Source organism: Felis catus, chromosome A1 (assembly GCF_018350175.1).
Source record: "Felis catus isolate Fca126 chromosome A1, F.catus_Fca126_mat1.0, whole genome shotgun sequence".
Taxonomy (NCBI): Eukaryota; Metazoa; Chordata; class Mammalia; order Carnivora; family Felidae; genus Felis; species Felis catus.
Window position 1 is genome coordinate 69,747,188 of NC_058368.1, and position 19,913 is coordinate 69,767,100.

At 53.8% G+C, this 19,913-nt stretch overlaps 2 protein-coding genes across 8 annotated transcripts in view; one reads left to right on the plus strand and one right to left on the minus strand.

The window, feature by feature from the left end:
• The window catches only part of FARP1 (FERM, ARH/RhoGEF and pleckstrin domain protein 1), a 296,455-nt gene extending 281,223 nt beyond the window's left edge, over window positions 1-15,232 (plus strand). For all 5 annotated transcript variants that reach the window (XM_045055193.1, XM_011280659.4, XM_023252762.2 and 2 more), the window contains exons 19-27: window positions 1,146-1,276; window positions 5,846-5,914; window positions 6,111-6,200; window positions 6,839-6,921; window positions 6,997-7,109; window positions 7,636-7,802; window positions 11,527-11,634; window positions 12,153-12,304; window positions 13,742-15,232. In XM_045055193.1, the coding sequence (XP_044911128.1) occupies window positions 1,146-1,276; window positions 5,846-5,914; window positions 6,111-6,200; window positions 6,839-6,921; window positions 6,997-7,109; window positions 7,636-7,802; window positions 11,527-11,634; window positions 12,153-12,304; window positions 13,742-13,823 (995 nt within the window). In that variant the 3' untranslated portion in view covers window positions 13,824-15,232. The remainder of the gene's footprint in view (window positions 1-1,145; window positions 1,277-5,845; window positions 5,915-6,110; window positions 6,201-6,838; window positions 6,922-6,996; window positions 7,110-7,635; window positions 7,803-11,526; window positions 11,635-12,152; window positions 12,305-13,741) is intronic.
• A 3,159-nt stretch (window positions 15,233-18,391) lies between these two features.
• Window positions 18,392-19,913, minus strand: part of STK24 (serine/threonine kinase 24) — a 122,441-nt gene continuing 120,919 nt past the window's right edge. For all 3 annotated transcript variants that reach the window (XM_023252773.2, XM_019828795.3, XM_003980489.6), the window contains one exon: window positions 18,392-19,428. In XM_023252773.2, the coding sequence (XP_023108541.1) occupies window positions 19,392-19,428 (37 nt within the window). In that variant the 3' untranslated portion in view covers window positions 18,392-19,391. The remainder of the gene's footprint in view (window positions 19,429-19,913) is intronic.

A 19,913-nucleotide genomic window follows, 5' to 3' on the forward strand; every position in this document is an offset into this window, starting at 1 on the left:
AAAAAAAAAAAAAAAAAAGTCTGTGGTTGACAACTAAATGGAAAAAGCATCGGTTACCTAGCTTAAGACCTAAGGTAGCATGGTTGTGAAAAGGCTGGGGGTATATGTTTACTACTCGTGAGGGATGTAGTGTGCCAAGAGCCATTCTCGAGATGCCTCCCCATGAGCGCTCAGGGACCAGGGTGCCATCTTTTTCCTCTTAGAGCCTCCTCAGTCCCCCCCACCCCCACCCCCACTAAGCATTCAGTGCCCCGTGACTGTTTATTGGACTAAGCCGGCCAGTAAATGTCTGAAGATTGAGCAAGTCCTGGGTTTTGTCACTAAGGCTGGGACAAGGCATTCTGTGATAAGCCGGGAAGAATTTAATTTGCATCCCCAGGGAGAAAGCAAGGATCACTTCCCTTCCAATGTTGAAGTGCTGGGGGCGAGGAGGTGTTTAGTGTTCTGAAGACTGGCGTTCAGTTGACAAGTACTGCTTGACAAGAATACCTAAATAGCTACTGTGGGTTTACATGTCACCCAAATGTGTCCTAAGGGGACAGGAGCTCCTTTTCCAGATCAGATGCCTCCCAGTGTAGGGAAGACCCTCTCATGAGTGCAAACTCCAGCTTCCTTTTGCCGTCATTCTTCGCAACCATCTTGGCAAAATGTGATTTCTGCAGAAGGAAGGACTGGGGTTTGCTGGAATGTTAGTTGCCCAGAAGCATCACACTATCAAGGAGACTCTCTCACAGAAAGATCCCCTGTCTGCCCCAGATTTTTCTGTGGCCTCTCTATCCTCTCTGTCCTTCCCAGGTAACAGGAGGTGGACAGAAACTTGTGCCCTGAGGACAAAATTCTAGTTCGTATTCCACTGCGATCCCCTCTGTGCCAAGTGATTCCAGTGCAAAGACAGCCATCCACCACATAGCCACAAAGGGGCCATTTTCATTTCCAAGATGCTTTGGGGAAACTCAAGCAAATAAATTCATATTGCAAATTTTTATTTGTTAGAGATTTTTATTAGAAATAGCAGTGTTTTCCCCTAGAAGGACAGCCTCTATATTAGGGCGGCTACTGGAGGATATCCCCCCGGAAGTCCGATGGGAAAACAGACCCTCGTCTGCCATTAATGCTGCCATTTCCGGTTCTGTTCCCTTGGTCAGCTGCTCTGGCAGAGGTTACTGAAATGGTGGCACAGCTTCACGGTACGATGATCAAGATGGAGAATTTCCAGAAGCTGCATGAACTCAAGAAAGACTTGATTGGCATCGACAATCTTGTGATTCCGGGAAGGGTAAGTAAGCAAGCTGTTAGAGGTGAAGCCAGAAAGGCAATGTTTAAGTGACTTTTTTTTTTTATTTAAAAAAAAAAATTTTTTTTCAACGTTTATTTATTTTTGGGACAGAGAGAGACAGAGCATGAACGGGGGGCGGGGGGGCAAAGAGAGAGGGAGACACAGAATCGGAAACAGGCTCCAGGCTCCGAGCCATCAGCCCAGAGCCTGACGCGGGGCTCGAACTCACGGACCGCGAGATCGTGACCTGGCTGAAGTCGGACGCTTAACCGACTGTGCCACCCAGGCGCCCCAGCAATGTTTAAGTGACTTAAATTTGAACCTTTTGAATACGGGCTCTCCAGTTTAAGATCTCCCCCTTCTGAGTGAAGTGGCTTCCTTCCAGCTGTGAGACAGTTGGGACAACGCCTTGAACATGACAGTGTCACTATCATTCCCCAATTTTGGGTCAGAAGGAAATAAAGCAAGGCTAAGATCTCCTTTTTCTCCTTCCTGGTTGATTTGCTAATTTACTTTTTTCCTACCGTATTCTGACAGGATTGGAGACATTTTACTTTTTTAAAGTTAGGTAAATGAAAACGGAAGCCAAGGAGCAATACTTGTTTAATTTTTTTTTTTACATTTATTTATTTTTGAGAGACAGAGCACGAGTGGGGGAGGGGCAGAGAGAAAGGGAGACACAGAATCCAAAGCAGGCTCCAGGCTCTGAGCAGGTGTTCAACACAGAGCTCAACGTGGGGCTCAAACCCACAAACCGTGCGATCGTGACCTGAGCCGAAGTCAGACACTAAACCCCGAAAAATACTTTTTTAAAACAATCGGGTAGAATGGTGATACAAAGGCAGAGGAAAATTCGTGCACAAAAGCACATAAGTTCCGTATGTATGAAAAGAATTTTTAAAAGATGCAATTTTCTGTGCATAATATGATTTTAATTCAGAATTAAAATAACATTTTAGCCAAAACGTGATCCTAGGAGAGATGCACGTTCATTTAGGCCATTAACGTTCACCTACCCAGCACCCTACATGAAACGTAGGCCACCCACAGTGAAGTGGGGCCTCATGGGGCACACACGCACCTTCCAGGCCGAGGGGAATGTGAAAACACATAGCAGCCTGCTTTCAGTTCTTTTCCCAGGAAACAATCATTGCCCAGGGATCAAAGATATTAGGGGGTACAACTCATCAACTCTCTCCATGGGATCTTTCTCTCTAGGGCTCCCCCATTTCAAAGTTCACATCACCCAGGTTCCAGAGAAAATTTTAGCGTCTTTGATCTGCCAAGTATCTGCCTTAGTCTTCAGACAGGTGCCGTGTCCGGTTTGCCGGGGGCTTTCAGTCTTGTCCGACAGGCAGCTGCCCCGGAGACTTGAAGTCTGTAAGGCAGGGAAGATGAGGGAACCCCGTGTGTGTCTGGGTGTTTCTGCCAGGGAGCCTAATGACAAGACCGGAAAACTGTTTGTGAAAGATTGTCAGAACAGGTGTATGTGGTAAATGCTGGGGGAGGAGGGGGCGGTGAAAGTGGGGATTTACTTCGGCTCTGCTGGTGAGAACATTCTCCCAGGCCTCAGCACACAATGAGCACGTTTACCCATCCACACAGAAGCCTTAGTAAAGGCCACTGGACTCGGTATGATTTTTTTCTTAACTGTGGATGTTCTAAAATACATAGCTGGGGCACCCGGGTGGCTCAGTCGGTTGAGCATCTGACTAAGGCTCAGGTCATGATCTCACGGTTCGTGGGTTCGAGCCCCACATCAGGCTCTGACCTGTCAGTACAGAGCTTGCTTTGGATTCCCTGTCTCCCTCTCTCTCTGCCCCTCCCCTGCTCTCTTTCAAAAGTAAACAATTATTTTTAAAAGTCTTTTTAATAAATAAATAGAGGTCATTATTGCTTATAAAGGCAACGGCCTTATTTCCATATTCTTGTGTTCATCAACCAGCCTCAAGTCAACTCTGAATGAAATGGGAAGGAGGAAGTCACAGGCCTTCAGGGGAACAAGTTCTAAAATGGGGTATCATTCCATGTACCAAAACTAATTGATTATCATTAATTTAAATTACCAAAGAACCTAAGGGGTGGGGGGGAAGGCTCTGGTTTGTCTATAGGTAGAATTTTAAAAATTGAGATTTGAACGTGAGCACATAATTTTGGAGACACCCCCTGGGCTACACGCAGTGGCAGTGTGATTCCTAGCTTGGCGTTCAGCGTAATCCTGCTCACCCTCCTACAGGGGTCAGCCTGAGATTGCACCACGTCCAGGAGGGCAGACGTTTTCCCTGAGACAGAAATGCCACAGCACTTTGGGCCTGAGTCAGCCGCCCCCCCCCCCCCCATAGAACAATGTGCTGTGGGCCGCCTTCCCGGTAGAGCAGCAGGGACTGGAGGGGTGGGGGGTGGGGGGGCTTCGTTTGGTTAAAACTCACAGATGTGGACTGGATTTCCCTCCAGAAGGAAGCAGCTCGCTCTTAAGGACATTAGGGGCCTTTTCCCCCACCCTCTTCTGTGGTTTAAAAAAAATTCTAGGCGCGAGACCTTTTCCGTCTCCAGCCCCAGACACTGACGTCTGAGTCCACAACCCTTCTGCTCCGTGCTGCTGAGGCCTGCCAGACATGCAGACGTGCTCCCTTGTCTTTTTTGCAGTGAGCGTCCCAGGCCACCCTGTGTCCCACACAGGCAACAGCTGAGCTCCCTCAAGATTTGTTGGGAGACGCATGTGTTCCAAATGTGCGGCAGGAGAGCAGGTTAGGGTCCCCATCCCGCTCTCACCGCCTTTCGGTGATGAAAACGGCCCCCCAGACATCATCTCCTCGTATCGCCTTGTTGATGTCCGACAGCATCCATCCCGGGGTCCTGAAGGGATTTATTATGTGTTCCTTTGTTGGTCCCCAAAACACATCCGTTAAATTGTGGGCAGACACGGTCTTTGATCCACATTTCATAAAAAACAGGGCATTGAATCAGGCTGTGCAAAAGTCTATAGGATCAAAATGAGTTAGCCGAGTCCTTGGCTCAGAAGCTGCCGTGAGCACAGAGAAAGCTGCTGGCAGGTGCTCTAGAAATCTGTTGCTAAGTAACAAACTACTCCAGTACTCCGTGGCTGGAAACAACTTTTCAGTATATGTCATGGTTTTATGAGTCAGCAGTTGGACAGGGTTCAGCCAGGTGATTCTTCTGCTCCCTGTGACATTGACGGGGGTCCCAGAGGGGTTAGTCTGGAGGGTTCAAGGCGGACACCTGGCAGGGACCTCTGGAGGCTCAGCTGGGACCGTGCACCACAGAGCCCATCCATGAGAGGCCTTGCTGGCTGACCCTGCGTTCAGCGTGCTCCTTCTTCTGTGTGCAGCTCAGGGCTCCGTGAGCAAGTGTTCCCAGGGACAAAGTGTAGGCCACTTGTGGTTTTATGACCTAGTCTTGGAAGTCACATAGTGTCTGTTCCACACTCTGTTGGTCAGATCAGTCCCCAGCCCACCCATATCCAAGGGAAGGGGACAGAGACCCCGCCGGAAAAATGTTAACGGACCTGCAGCCACATTTTAGAAGCAACACTATGGAGAAGTTAGGCGGTTCCTTAATAAGTTAGCCATAGAATTTCCCCATGACCCAGACATTCCGGTCCTCCATGTAGACCCAGAACTGACACGGGTGTGAAACACTTGAACGTGAATGTCCATCATCCCTCTGGTGAGCATATAAACACAATGTGATATGTCCATATGATAAAATAGCCCCAGGAAGGAGGGAAGTTCTGGTACATACTACAGTGTGGATGGAACTTGAAGACAGGAGAAGTGAGTGAAGCCAGACACACAAAAGGTCACATATGACAAGATTCAGTTTACATGAAATATCCAAATAGGCAAATCCATAAAGAAAGAAGACAGATTGGTGGGAGCCAGGCGCTGGGGAAAGGGGAGAGGGACAGTGACCACTGATCGGGCGCAGAGTTTCCTCTTGGGTGATGAAAATTTCCCCACCTAGAGGAGTAGTGGGTATGCTGAGTGCATAAAGGTCACAAATGGTACATTTTATGTGTATTTTATCACAATTTAAAAAATAGTTTTGTGGGGTTTTAAGTGCCCCAAATGACGCATGGCCTCCGGGGCTTATTAGTCTTGGGGGGAGGAGTTCCTGACACCCATTTGCCACTTCTTGTTTGATCCCAGAACACAGTTCACTTGTTTCTAAGAACCAGAGCTGAGTCATGGAGCAGGTTCTCTGTCCCTTACTCTCCTGTGGCTCATCTGTCTCCCCAGCCCCCTGCTGCCACTCTGTGGCCCCTGTCCCCTCCCCTCACAGCTGGAAACCCGGGGCCTGGGGATTAAGGGCAGAGTCCCAGGCTCACAAGGGGGCCTCTGAGCACTGCTTTCTCTGCGTGTGGAACTGACCGTCGTCCCTGCCTCGTGGGCTCCTGGGAAGGACAGGAGCTCAGCAAGGCATTCAGTAAACTGTAACCACGACCGCTATAGTTTGCGCCGGGACGGGGACCCTGGCACGAGGCAGCCACGGGTGTGGACGCAGGTGTGCGTGCTCCCAGCCGAGCCTCGGGGTCTGTTTCGCCCGCAGGAATTCATCCGCCTGGGCAGCCTCAGCAAGCTCTCCGGCAAGGGGCTCCAGCAACGCATGTTTTTCCTGGTGAGTGCTGATGGCCGTTGGTCGGGTCCCGGGCCGGCCCTGGGCCACCTGGGAGGAGGGAGGAGCAGCCTGCGCTGCTCAGACTGGAGCTGCCGAGACCAGTGAGTTGCCGGGGAGGTTCCGAAAACCTGCTCTGGGCACCTGCTGTTTCAGTGCGGCCCGCCCGTCTCATCCGCACTTGTCCTTGCTCCTCCAGTTCAACGACGTCTTGCTGTACACGAGCAGGGGGCTGACGGCCTCGAATCAGTTTAAAGTGCACGGGCAGCTCCCGCTCTACGGCATGACTGTGAGTATGCGCCGTGGGCATGAGATCGGGGGCCCCGCCCTGCGGGCTGCAGGCAGTTCTCAGGCCCGATAACGGGAGCAGGAGCCCATAACGTGAGGAAGGCACCTTGGGCCTTGTTCGGGTTCCCCAAGAGGGGCTCAGGACATGGCTCGTCCCGCATGCAGGATGCCTGCGTACATTTCTTCTAGAATCAAGTGAGGAAGCGAGCTGACGTGGCCATGAGGTCTGAATCTGCCTTTTACTTCTTGCCTGGCGCTGGGGGCCCTGAAAGACCATCCTCTCCATCCACATGGAAAGGCGGAGCCCCCGCCCAATCGAGCAGCCACCTGTCTTTCCCCAGACATGCGCCAGGGGACAGGTCTCCATGATCTGTGACCCTTGTTTGGCAGATGCAGACAGAATGCCAGTCTGCCCAGGATTATTTCCCTGGCTTAAACTGTCACTCCCCTCAGTGGTTGGATGAAAGGAAGTTTATGGGCTCAACCAAAAAAACAAAAAAAACAAAAACACTTTTGGTGTTCTGAATGTGATTTTTCGGACATGGTTCCTCTGAGCTGTAGCCAGTTTAGCAAACGTTTGGAAATGCACCGCGTGTCCCCCTGCCTCTGGCAGTAACATTCTGCACACTCATCCCACAGATAGAGGAAAGTGAAGACGAGTGGGGTGTCCCCCACTGCCTGACCCTGCGGGGCCAGCGACAGTCCCTCGTCGTGGCGGCCAGGTAACTCCTGACCTCTCACCTGCTTCTCCTTCCACCTGCTGTGGTCTGAAGACCTGACGTCTGCCTCTTCTTCAGCTCTAGATCCGAGATGGAAAAGTGGGTTGAGGATATACAAATGGCCATCGACTTGGCAGAGAAAAGCAGTGGCCCCACTCCCGAGTTCCTGGCCAGCAGCCCCCCCGACCACAGTGAGTGTGGAGGGAGAGGCTTCCCTGGTGCCCCCCTGGGCGTGTCACCTCCAGGCACTAGCCTCAGGGGAGTGCGGGGGACAGCTCTGGCTGATGGAGGGAGGGTATCCCGCTGCACTTAAAAATCACCCCACCAGGTGGGCTCCTATCTGTGGTTGACATTTGTGTTTAAAGCTAATAATCAAGGAACTTCCAGTTCTTAAGAGTAAAAAAACCCCTGGGAACAGTGCGAGGGAGCAGGGAAGTCCTCTCTTCTGGGCCCGCACGGCGGCTCGTGGTCCAGAAGGTCCGCGTGCAGGGAGAGAACCCCAACCCCAGCGCTCAAGTGTGTTAGGGGCTTCGCGGCACGCACACCTGGGGTGGGACCCCGACAAGAGATGGCTGCTACCGTGGCTTCCTTCTCTGGGGGCTTCCCAGGGGAGTGCCCCTGGCTGTCGAGTCCCACTCAGCACCGGGGAGGGTCCCCAAGGGGTCCCTTTCCTGGCCAGCAGACGTCTGAAGCGCTGCCTTTTGCCGCCTCCCACAGAGTCCCCCGATGAGGCCGCGGTGGCCGACCAGGAGTCGGAGGACGACCTGAGTGCGTCGCGCACGTCGCTGGAGCGCCAGGCCCCGCACCGCGGCAACACCATGGTGCACGTGTGCTGGCACCGCAACACCAGCGTGTCCATGGTGGACTTCAGCGTCGCCGTGGAGGTACGGGCCGCCCGCGCGGTGCTCGGTCGCTCTCGTTCTCATTCTCCAGGCCGTCGCCGGGCCGTCCCTCCTCTGGTGGAGCTCGCTGTGGGGCGGCCGCTATCCATGCGCACCGGCGCGTGGACAGAGGCCCCGGCGCGGACGGGGTGCAGGTGCCGGGAACCCCCCGTCCCCCCAGGCAGGTGTCCAGGGAGACAGTGGGGTCAGAAAGCTGGTGCCAGCCAGGGCCATGCGGGGCGCGGTTCACGGACGAAACCCTGGGACACGGCACACGGTCCCCTTCGATGCCGGGCTGCTGCCCCCAAACCTGCTTCCAGGGATGCCATCTAGCAGAGGCGCCGGAGTATCTTGTTAAACCCGAAAACGGAATTCCCAAACGGGCCTGGCCCGAGAAAATGTCCCGGGAGGCTGTGGGCTGAGAACGGCGGTTTGTTTTGCTGTTTTGCTTTTTGAAGCAACAGTGTTGGGGACGTGCCAAACCCTTCTTGATGGCTAGTCTGTGGGGACTGTCTGGGATTGTTCTCCGGAAGTGACCTTCACGGCTCCACAGAGCTGCTTTTGTGGAGTTCCCTGCCACAGAGAGTGTCCTGAAACCCGCGCCTGTCTGAACACATCCTCAAGAGGACACGTCCGAGGCCCAGGCCCTCCTGTTGGCTGGCAGCGGACGTCCCCTCTCCTTCGACCCCACAGGGCCGGACTTGGTCCTGCCCGGCCCCCTTCCCACTGTGGGGCTGGAGAATTCTCCCCGGAGCGGGAAGGAAATCGAGTCTGTCCAGCGGGTCCAGGGAAGCAGGCGGAGGTGCGTCACTGAGGGGTGGACTTTGTGCCACTTTAGACGGACCTCCGCGGGGTGTGGGCAGGATGAAGCGTGGGAGGTTGGTAGGATTGGAGCCCCCTTTGTAAGCCCTGAAGGCACTTAGGCCGCTCAGGCGCAGCAGACACTGGAGTCAGGTGGGGCCCGGGGCCCGGACACGTCCTCAAGGCCAGCTCTTCGGGGTGACGGGCCGGCGCAGCCGCAGTCGTGTGCGTCGTCAGGTGACCGTACAGAACCCGGTCGGTAAAGCGGCCCTCAGGCCGGCCCCGCCCCCCCTTGGCTATTCGCAGCGCAGGAACTGAGAACGGGCTTGGACGTTTTTAAATGGCTACTACACGTATCTGATTTTGCCTGACGAGCCTCACTATACACCATCTGGCCCTTTGAGGAAGTCTGGCAGCCGCCACAGCCCCTGGGCGTGTGGGTTTAAGGAGCGGTAATGTGGGCTGAATACTCATGGAATTGGCTGGTCTGTTCCTCTGCAGGTGCCCCCGGCCTCGCCACGGGCACATGGCATCAGTTTAGTGTCTGTGATGGGCCCCTTCGGTGCCAGGCACGTGCCCCCCCCCCCCCCCACTTCTCCCAGGTCCTCTGATCCCACTGGATGATGGGGGCGGGGAGCAGGCAGTTCGTTCCCCTCCTGACGGTTGCTTGCTGAGCCCCATGCCCGGAACCTCTTCCCGTCCCATCTCCTGCAGGACCCGTGCAGGTGGAGACGTGTCCTGGGGACAGCTGGGGAAGGCAAGGTGTGCCGGGCGTACCCGCAGGGTTATGGGCAAGCCAGGAGCATGCGGGATGGGGGTGGTCCACGTAGGAAGGCCAGTGGAGCATTCTCGTGTCCTAGACTGGAGTTGGCAGGTGCCGGAGGTCTGGGGAGGGGTGGGCATTCTGGATGCAGGGGAGGACCAGGATGGAAGGGACAGCACTGACGGGGGATCCGTGGGATGGGGGGAGGGTCTCTGTGGGCTTGCCGGGCTGCCAGAACACGTTGCCACGGACTGGTTAATGGGAAGTTCGTCCCTCGTGGTGCTGGAAGCCGAGGGAGGCTCCAGCCCCAGGAACGGCCAGAACTCCTTCGGTGTTTCTTGGCTGGTAGATGCGTCACCCCTGCCTCCATCCCACCTGGAGGTCTCCCCAGTGTGTGTTATAAAAAAGACGCCGGTTACCACATCAGGGCCCCACCCTACCCCAGTATGACCTCATCTTCACCTTGACATCCACACCCACCCTATTTCCAGATCAGGTCATGTCCACAGGTACCAGGGCTTTGGATTTGAACCTATCTTTGCAGGAGACACAATCCGGTCTGGACTAAAGACTGAGCAGTGATGTGAGCCAGGAAGAGGGCAGAGCAGAGGCCTTCCCTCCACTGGGGATTGGGGGAGTCCAGGAGAGGGGGCCACTGTGAAAGTGAGGAAACGGGGCGTCTGGGTCACAGATGTTGTCCTTCCTGCCCGGTAAAGGCAGCAGAAGGGGACTGGCCCACGTTGGAGGCAGACCTGAGTCATCTGCCCCAGTGGGTTCAGCCTCTAGAGAGCAGTGTCAGAGAAAAGGTGGCAGAGTTTCGGGGCCATGTGACCTGAGGAGACAGACGTGTACCCAAGTGAAGCCACGGGGAGAGGAGTTTGAGTGCAGTTCGTGACCACAGGGGCCACTAGGACAGCAGGGAGCTTTCAGAGAGTCTGAACATGGCATGTTCCAGAAAGGTGGCCGTGGGAAGTTAGCACCTCCCCGTGGACCTGCCTAGAATTGGGGCAAGGCGTGTACACGCTGCAGGACCGGGGTTAGGAGATCTTCTGGACGCCAACAGCTGGAAGAACTGTGTTCAGTAGAAGGCAGGTGCGCTCCCTCCTTGCCTCCGGGTGATGTGTAATCATGTGTGATGCTCCCCAGTTCTGCCTGTAACTCCCAATACCCTGTGTTCTTGTCACTTTCTGCCCATGGCTAGATGGCAGCCGGATAGAGTGATGAGGGGAGATGGGGAGCTCTATCGGGCACCCCTGTTTGCAGTGTCCCCCTCGGGTCAGCTAAGTCCCGGGTGGGCTCTTTCCACCTCCTTTCAACCTGAGTCAGTCTCCCCATCAGACTGTGAGCCACTCGAGGGCAGAGACATTTACACTTCTCTCTCCTGCTGCCGCGGGGACCTTGCTTATATAGGTCATTTAATAATGCTTTATAGGAAGAGTACCGGAGGAATAGAATAATGCAGACTCAGGTATATTTATAAATTTTTCTTAAATGTAGTAATTTGCCCATTTGACACACAACTGTGGGATTGTGCCCAGCATCCTTTCCTGCTTTAGTCTCCCCAGTAACGAGCAGCAGGCCTTCTCAGTGTCCTGGCACAGCCCGTGGGGCTGCGCAGCCTGTGTCCTGCTGCAGCGGCGTGGGGGCTCCTCCACCCGGGCCTCAGAGCTAGAGAGTTCGGGCAGGACGGCCGCGCAACGCCCCTCTGTACCCATGGTTACTCTTCCTTCAGCTCCGGGGAGTCACAGGCGGCCCCCTGCCAGGACACATTCCACTGCAGGCCAGCGTTCCCGCCAAGGCCACTAGATGGCGCACAGGGCCCGCCAGCACGTCACCCAGGGTGACGGATCCTTTCCCCGTCTCTCCGAGGGAACGCAGGGCCACTGGACGGAGCCTGATGTGCTCCTGCCGTATACCTGTGATGACAACCCCCATGAACACCTGAGGTCACAGCTGGGCGTGGGGAACAGCGCAAATCAACCCGTAACGGGGGCCAAGAATTAAATAAGGCTCCAAGAATCCACCCGCAGGGAGAACAGCTCTCCCTCAGTCACACGCGGGAAGCCCCGCCCAGGAGTCCCGCGGGACCGCGAAGACCAGGCCGCGCGCTGCCGGCGAGGGCGCCCCCCACTCGTGCTCCTTACGTGCGTGCTTGTCTTTCAGAATCAGTTGTCCGGGAACCTGCTGAGGAAATTCAAAAACAGCAACGGGTGGCAGAAGCTGTGGGTGGTGTTCACGAACTTCTGCCTGTTCTTCTACAAGTCCCACCAGGTAAGTACCACATGGGACAGTGGGGACAGTACACCTGCCGGGGGCCGGCCTTCCTCTGGAAGGGCGAACAACGGGGCCTTTGAGCCACCCACCCGGGCATGGAGGGAGGGTCGCGGTGTGTGAGAAGGGGTCCCGCCCTGCACAGCGGCCCAGAGAGCCTCGGTTCTAACTGGTCTGACGTCCGTCTGCAGCAATCCTGCCGAAGCCTGGTTGGTTGAGCCAGAGAGGGGGGAGGGCTTCACTGAAGGTTCCTGCATGGCTCGGTCAGTTGGGGGCCCAACCCTGAACTGGGAGATCCTGACTGGAGCCAAAATCACCAGTTCGAGCCCTCCATTGGGCTCTGCACTGACAGTACAGAGCCTGCTGGGGATTCTCTATCTGCCTCTCTCAAAATCAGTAAAATGGGAAAAAAAAAAAAAAAACTTATGAAGGCGCAGGGCCCCACTAGCTGGCCTGCGAGGAAGGCAGCCACTGCTCAGGCCCAAGCACCTGCAGCCCCTTCTGTTGCCTCTGTCCAGGACCATCACCCCCTGGCAAGCCTGCCTCTGCTCGGCTACTCACTCACCATTCCCTCCGAGTCCGAGGACATCCACAAAGACTACGTGTTCAAGCTGCATTTCAAGTCTCACGTGTACTACTTCAGGGCCGAAAGCGAGTACACGTTTGAAAGGTAATGACGCTTCCTTCCACACAGGCGACTGCAGGAAAAACCCACCCTCTCCTGAGCCACGGGGCTTCTCCCACGTGAGCCAAGTGGACGAGGTTTATAGCAGCAGCCACTCCCTGCCCGCCACAGGCCTGGGCATTTACTCACTTCCAAAATGTCCCTGACCTTTGGTGGGGGCGGGGCGGGCCGTCCCCTTTGCCTATAACATCATATCCACTTCTGTTTTCATAGAAGCAAGTAAAACTGAGACTTCCCTGGGTAGTGACATCAGTCCTTAGCCTGTACCGTGTCAGGGCCACACGCGGTGCACTTTTAAATCTCTAGCAAGTGTGTTGTTTTAGTCTCTGGAGTATTGAGTCGGAACATGCCGGACTGTGCTAGGGCCAGAAGACCACTCGAGGAAAGAAAAAATCCTAACGTTTCTCAGGGTTACCTTCTTAATAAGACTAACACGTGGTGTAAGGCCCAGGAGCCACAGTCCTCAGACTTTTCCCAAAATTTCAGGTAGGAAATCTGGGCCCCCAGGAATGGCATCCTGCCACTTGGGCAGGCGGTGGGGTCCTCGGGCCATAGTCCGGGCAGAGTTAACAGTCACCCGCCCGCTTAGGGAGGACGGTCTCTCCTGGCCATGCTGATCGCACACGGCGTGTTCCTTCGTCCCCATGGGTTCCATGAGCCCACAGGTTACGACGTTAGTTCAGCGGCAACCACACGGTGGTTGAAAACCCAAGTCAAAGCCTCCCCATAAGGTACGCTGCTCAAAAAGCGAGCCCAGCGGAGAACTCTTCTCAAATCTGAGCCTGGCCCAGAGAACCCAGACTGGGGGCTGATCCTAAAAAGACCAGTGATTAGAGACTTTTGAAAGCCCTGCTACCAGTTCCACGGAGGCAGGGCCTCCTCCCCTCAACACTGCTGACCCTGGAGTCCATTCGGCTGTCTGGAGGGGTGGGGGGGGGGGGGTCCTGTCCTGTGCAGTAGAGGATGCCCAGCAGCATCCCGGCCCCTCCTACTAGAGGCCACTTGCACCCCTTCCTCCGTGACCACCCAAAACACCTCCAGCCGCTGTCCACCCGGGTGGTTGAGAGCCGCCAATACACCGCAACTACCCAAACGCATATAACGGGCTGCTCGTCACCATCCAGGAGGGAGAACAGGAAGCCACCTCACCTCCAACTGCTTCACGTGGAGCGTGCTGCCGCGTCACCTGGGCACTTCCTGTGGTCTACAAAATGAGCGCCCAGGCCGGTGGTCCTCAAACCGTTCCTCAGGAGCACCTAGAGGAACCCTTAGCCTTGCTTCCGTTCACTTGGGTAGCAGGAGTTCATTCAGGAACTCTTCTGCTGGAGTTGCACGTCACGTAAGTCACGACGCACGCTGAGTATCGGGACGCTCTTACAAGACCAAGTGACCCTTGACCGTCATTTTGCTTTCTGGTCTTAGGTGGATGGAGGTGATCCGCAGCGCGACCAGCTCGGCTTCCCGCGCCCACATCCTGAGTCACAAAGAATCCCACGTGTACTGATGGCAGGACCCGTTTGCTGGTGTGAGCGGTGGCTGCTTTCCCGGGAGACACTTACTTTCCCTCTGTATTAATGAAGCCTAGTAAAATTAACACCTGTCTGGAAAACAGAAACATGGTTTCACAGCAACTCTCCTCTATCTCCGCAAAACCGTTTTTAACCTTGTCTTTTCGAGCTGTTCGTGTCGTCTGAACGGAACCGTGCTCCCACCTCGGACGCTGGTGGCTCGTCCGTCCTTGTCCTGGTGGGCTCTTTCTAGCTTGTGCCAGTATTAAAACGTTGTCATTGATGTAGTGCCAAATGACGGTTTTTCTTCCACAAACTGCACCTTAAAAGCGGGACAACCACATCCGTTCAACCAAAAAAGACAGGGCAAGTGCTCTCCTTTTTCTTAAAAAAGAAAATTCTTTTGACTTACAGGCTGGTGCATTTTAAAAACAAATGGATTTTCCAATGTTTGTGATACATATGGCACAGTCTTAAGCAAAATGAGATCATTTTCCGATTTCGTTTTTTCAATCTTTCTACTTTTATAATAGTAGCAAGTTAGTAGGATTTACTTCGATTAATAAGCAATTTGCAGCACACGAAGTACGTTCCCCTTTGGGGTCTTATGCTCCAAGGAAACGCTGTTCTTGGCACAAGTTGACCAAATTGTTGAAGCGGTTCCTCTTTACAGACCGTAGCGGGTTGTGCTCTGTTCAGAGAAGCAGAAACCGAGCACGACATCCGCGGTCTCGCTGTGGTGTGTCCGACCGAAGATGCTAAGCCGTGGTGTTTGCTGTTTCACAAGCATGAGAACCCGTATGTCCGTAATCAGGGCCATTTGTGAGATGTGACGTCCGGAGGGTGGGCGCGGCCCCCGTCATACCTGTATCCTGCAACTGTGGTTTGGAATTGCACATTCAATAGTAGTATATATTGTGCCTGTCTTCAAAAAACATTCTTTCCTCCTTTTTATACTCACTGCCCCCCCCCCCCCTCGCATGGGGTATCACCAGTAGGACACTGCGCATCCTCGACAGACCGCACAGAGGACACGGCTGGCGCCCACGAGGCAGAGTCCATGTGCCTGGTCTCCGTGGAGGGCGGGGGGCTGCTATCCCCTAGTTAAACCCTTTCTGACACAGTCCAGAGGGGGCGACCGATCCAACCAGTATCTCCCAGTGCCCGCACCACAGCTGGGAAAGCCCCTTACCTAAGAAACACAGGACGACCCGACGCGGGGGAGCCGTGACTGGCGTGCGTGGCAACGGCGATGTGCAAATCAACGTGCAAATGGACCAGTAGCCCGAGACGTGTTAATCATTTGCCTTACGACATGTACCAGATGGTTTTAAGTACTAACAAAAGGGAATAAAAATACCTCACGCCACAATCCAGCATATTGAAGTTTTAAGGCAAAACATAACCAACCTCGTCCGGTCTTTCTTTTCGCCTAAGGTGGGCGGGTTGCGGGGAGGGAGCCGTCGAGGCGCGGACGTGGCCGGTCCCGCAGGGGTGGGTGCGAAACACACACACAGAGCGTGTGGGAATCTTGGTCTGTGACCGGCTATCTGCGGCCGCCGAACTGGGGGGACAGAACCTCGCAAGGAGCCGGTCCGTGGCTATAAAAGGACTAGAACCCAAGGGATGGAAGCGAAGGGGACAGAGGGGCTGGCTTCCACTTCCTTTGTGACAAGCGGCCCCTGGAGACCAGCTGTTTCTCCCACACCCCAGGGGTAGGACCAACTCCCTGGGAAGGTGAACCCGTCACCAGGCGGCCAACAGGGCACAGGCAAGATCAGGAAAATGCTCTCTGTAGCAATCACCTGTCACTAAACCCTACAGGGCGTGAGGATGAGGTGGTCTAGTTCAGGGTCTCCGAGCGAAGAGCCCAAACCGTGTCCGTGGTACAAGTGGTTCCGTTCCGTCAGCACCTCTGTGTCCCCGTGACATCAAAGCAAACCTTAGGTCCAAGTCACGTGGGCAAGTGAGACCGCTCCCAAGCTGCCAGGAACATATGGGGAGTTTCAGAGACAACCTGTACCTGAGTCCAGCCTGTAACAAAAACTGGCCTACAAACGGGAACGTAGGGGCCCCTGGGTGGCTCAGTCGGCTGAGTATCTGACGTCAGCTCAGGTCACAATCTGGCGGTTCACGAGGTCGAGCCCCACAGGGCTTGCTGCCGTCAGCTTCAGAGCCTCTGTCTGCCCCCCGCTTGTGTTTTCTCTCAAAGGTAAAAAAAAATATTAAAAAACAAATGTATCTCACGGTTCTGGAGGCGGGAAAGCGGAAGATCAGGGCGCTGGCAGATCCGGTGTCTGGCGAGAGCCTGCGTGGTTCACGGCCAGCTGTCTTCTCGCTGTGTCCTCGCAGGGCAAGGGGGGGCAGATCTCTCTTGGAAAGTCCCTAATCCTGTCATGGGAGTTCCACCCTCGTGACCTAACTCCCTCCCAAAGGCCCCACCTCCAAATACCATCGGGGGGGGGGGGGGGGGGAACAGGACTAGGGCTTTAACATAAATTCTGGGGGAGCCATTCAGCCTGTCCCCTCTACACACACGAGACCGAGTTACACAATTAATTTTCTGTGAACTTTATTGACCCTTGCAGGATACAGTACCTGTGCTTAACACGCCCTGCAGTACTCTCCCCGTTTATTGCCATGTTTTATAGCAGAAATATAGAAGCCATATTTTTTTAAGGAAATATAAAAATGTTTATAAACGGACCACGTTTTGCCAAAAGCAAGGTACAAATGCCACATGAAGAACGAACTAGACACTTCACAAGACTAACTGGACAACAAAACTGTTGGATTCAGGTGTGTGGCATGTGGTTACATCGAGATAGTCGCGGCTACCTTGCTTATTAGCGCGGCCAGCAGGGACACAGAAAAGACGATTTCGAGAAGGCGTAAAAACCCAGCCGGACACAGCCCACTGCCTGTTTCCAAAAGGCAGCCGCTGGGTTCCACGCAGACCTCTCCCACGCTGGGCGCGCCGCGGCCGTCTACAGTCTGTAAGTGGACAAGCTGTGGCCACAGGGCCTTGGCATCAACAGGCCTCCAAGAGCTAGCAAATCCATCCTGGACGCTGGGCTCGAGGGTCTAATGGGCAGCAGAGGTGATGTTGTCTGAGCCGAGTTCCACTGCAGCTCCGGTCCCTGGTCCTACAAAGACTGAAGTGGCTCTGCCAGCGCCGGCCTCCCCCGCTCACGAGGCCCTTGAGGGGGCACAGGTCCCACATGCCCTCAGAGGCACAGACCTCAGCTTGTGTGTGCACAGAAAGCAGCCAGCCAGAACGTGGGGAAGAGAGCCACTTTTCACACCCTCCCAAACCCCATCTCCCCCCAGAAGCTCAATCAACAGAAGACACTTAAGGTCTGAAAGACTAATCTTTGCCTGGGAGACGGCTCGGTGTGTTACGGTCTAGCGACTGGAACACGTGCTGACCCTTCACACCGATTCGCTTCACTGGAATAATCCAGTCTCCCAGTCAGCAGGACCACCGCTTCTATCTGAGACTGGCTTTGCATGTGATCTTGAGGTCACTGTCCACCTGCAAAGTGAACTCTAAATCAGAAAGCTGCCGTCTGCACCGGCTGGCTGACGATCAGACAAGCCGCCCACTCCGGGGGAACACCACTTCGCTGCTTTGAGCGCTTCTCCCGCGGTGGACAAAACGGATCTTTGGCTTATGCCTCACATAGGGAAACAAACTGTTCGCTCGTACAAAACATTATGTTGAAACACGGAATGAAACATTCTCAAGTCCTGTCACCCAAGTTAATATTCCTGATGCAGAAACCCACAGAGTCAGCAATTCATTCAGTTCTATTCCCCCCACCAAAATGCATCCCTCGTAGAAATCAATCATTCCATTTCTAATTAAGAAATCATGATTTAATTTTAGACTCTGAAATCTACACTCCATCAGCACATCTAGACAAGCGGCACACGCCCAAACGTTTCCGGCCCAGGGCCTCCGCTCTCCCCTGGAACTTCCAGGCCGCTGTGTCGGCACCTACCAGACCTTCCATCCCAAAGTTTACCCGGTACCTTCCTTGCTCCCAAAATCCTGTCTTCCCCTTGGAGAAGTGCTACACCAGCAAGAGAGGACAACGATTTGTATCAACAAATGCAGAACATTACCACATGCACCTGGTCAAGTATTACTGCAGGAACTCGATGTCCCATCCCAGAGACCCAGAAATTTTTCCTCCTGCCTCCCACCTTGACAAAGCCAGGTCCTGCCACAAGCCCAGAAAAATACGGACCCCTCTGGCTGACAAAGAGCAGACCCGGGCTCCCTGAAGAGAACAAAACAACCCTTAAGGTCCCTGGGAAGAGAGAGCGATTTGACAACGAGCAATATTTAGCTCTACCTTCTCAATGACCAATCTTTTCTGAACGGTGCAGAGGGAGCAGACCTGGACATGCGGCAGGTTCACGGTGGGCTCTTCTTTCTGGAAGTGCTGAAATGTCTCACCCTCTTCACACACGCTCACACACACACACTCACACACCTCCACGACAGGTGTACTGCCCTCTGAAGAGTCACGTTTCAAGAGTCACACTGCAGAACAAGTGCGTTATAAAATTTATTCGTGTAAGCATTCAGACACTTGTAGGTGGGCAGGATGATACGCGGGTTTCACAAGGAGCGACAGGAGATCCTACCAGAAAGGACGGTGCAGCGGGCGCGGGGCTGGCAGTGGCACAATTTCAAACAAATGTTAAGACGAGAGCACTTCATCGGGGAGCAACTTAAAATAATTAAAGCTTCATGAGGCCAGATATGTTCCGATTTAAAACACTAAGAAATAGTACCATCAAATGAAAGGAAATCAACCTCTACGGGGACCAAGAGGGCCTTTGGGCAGACGAGAGGGCGGTGTGCATGTGTGGAGGTACAAAGAGTGTTCGCAGGAGGGGTGCTTATTATCATTAATGACAAACCCTGCAGATACAAAAGAAAACCCAAATCACTGATCACATAATTCAAAATTTACATGTAATAAAGGCAAGGCAAGAGACTCGAGTTACGGCCTGTCAAATATTTACTCCACTGACATTATCTACAGAAGCACTCGGCCAATTTGTACACGGGGACTCCTGACACACGCCAGAAGGGTTTCCGTAAAAACGACACTATATACAATCTGTACACTGACCCACCAGAGCGATTCCCCATCTCCCGGGGAGGGGAGTGATCAACTTAAAGCAGGATACCTGAGGTTTCATTTCGGATGTGGCCTTATCGTGATCCCACATATACATTTCAGGGCCTGTTTTTGTTTTTAAAGACACTTTCCTTGATATGTGCACACTGGCTAAAATTAAAAACAAGAACCATAAAGTAAAATGATCGCTTGAAGGAGCCGACCTGACCCACCCCCCGGAGACTTCACGCGGTGCAGGCCGGGAGAAAGGGCGGCGCGGGGCCCCAGGACGGGCGGCTCGGGGTGGGGGGACGGCCCCCGGATGGCGCACCACTGCAGCCGAGTCAGCAAAGGCTCTCGTTGACTTTGTACGAGGAGGATGAAGAGGAAAAAAAGAAAAACAAAACCCCAAATGCCAAAGGAATTTCAGTGGGATGAAGTTCCTCCACCACTTAGAGAATATCTAGAGGGGGAGAAAAAAAAAAAGAGAAACAGAAGTGAATGTCATTTCTGTAACCTCCGTGCAAAAATCCAAAACCACCACCCAAATCCTACTTTTGCTGGGCAAGCCCAAGTCATAAAAAAAAATTAGGCAAATATCAGCGGGTTAATCACTAAACAATGCATAAAAACTAAGAAAACTGCGATTTCGACACAACTTTTCACAGGTTAAATTCAGTTCATGGAAGAACTGAAAGTCTATAACGGAAAGTGAGAACACGTTCGGTCTCCCAGGGGGGAAAGAACTGAAGAACAGAACAATAAATGGCGTGGCTTCACTTACAGTCCATTTTTTAAAATTAAGGAATCAGTAAAACCCGAACACATACACATGGCTGGATTACAGATGGGCACAAGAAAACCCGTTTTGGCCACAAAAATATCGATGCTCGTTCAAGTAATCCACTTCCTAGAACTGTTTCAGAAATGGGGTCCAAAGAAGGAGCC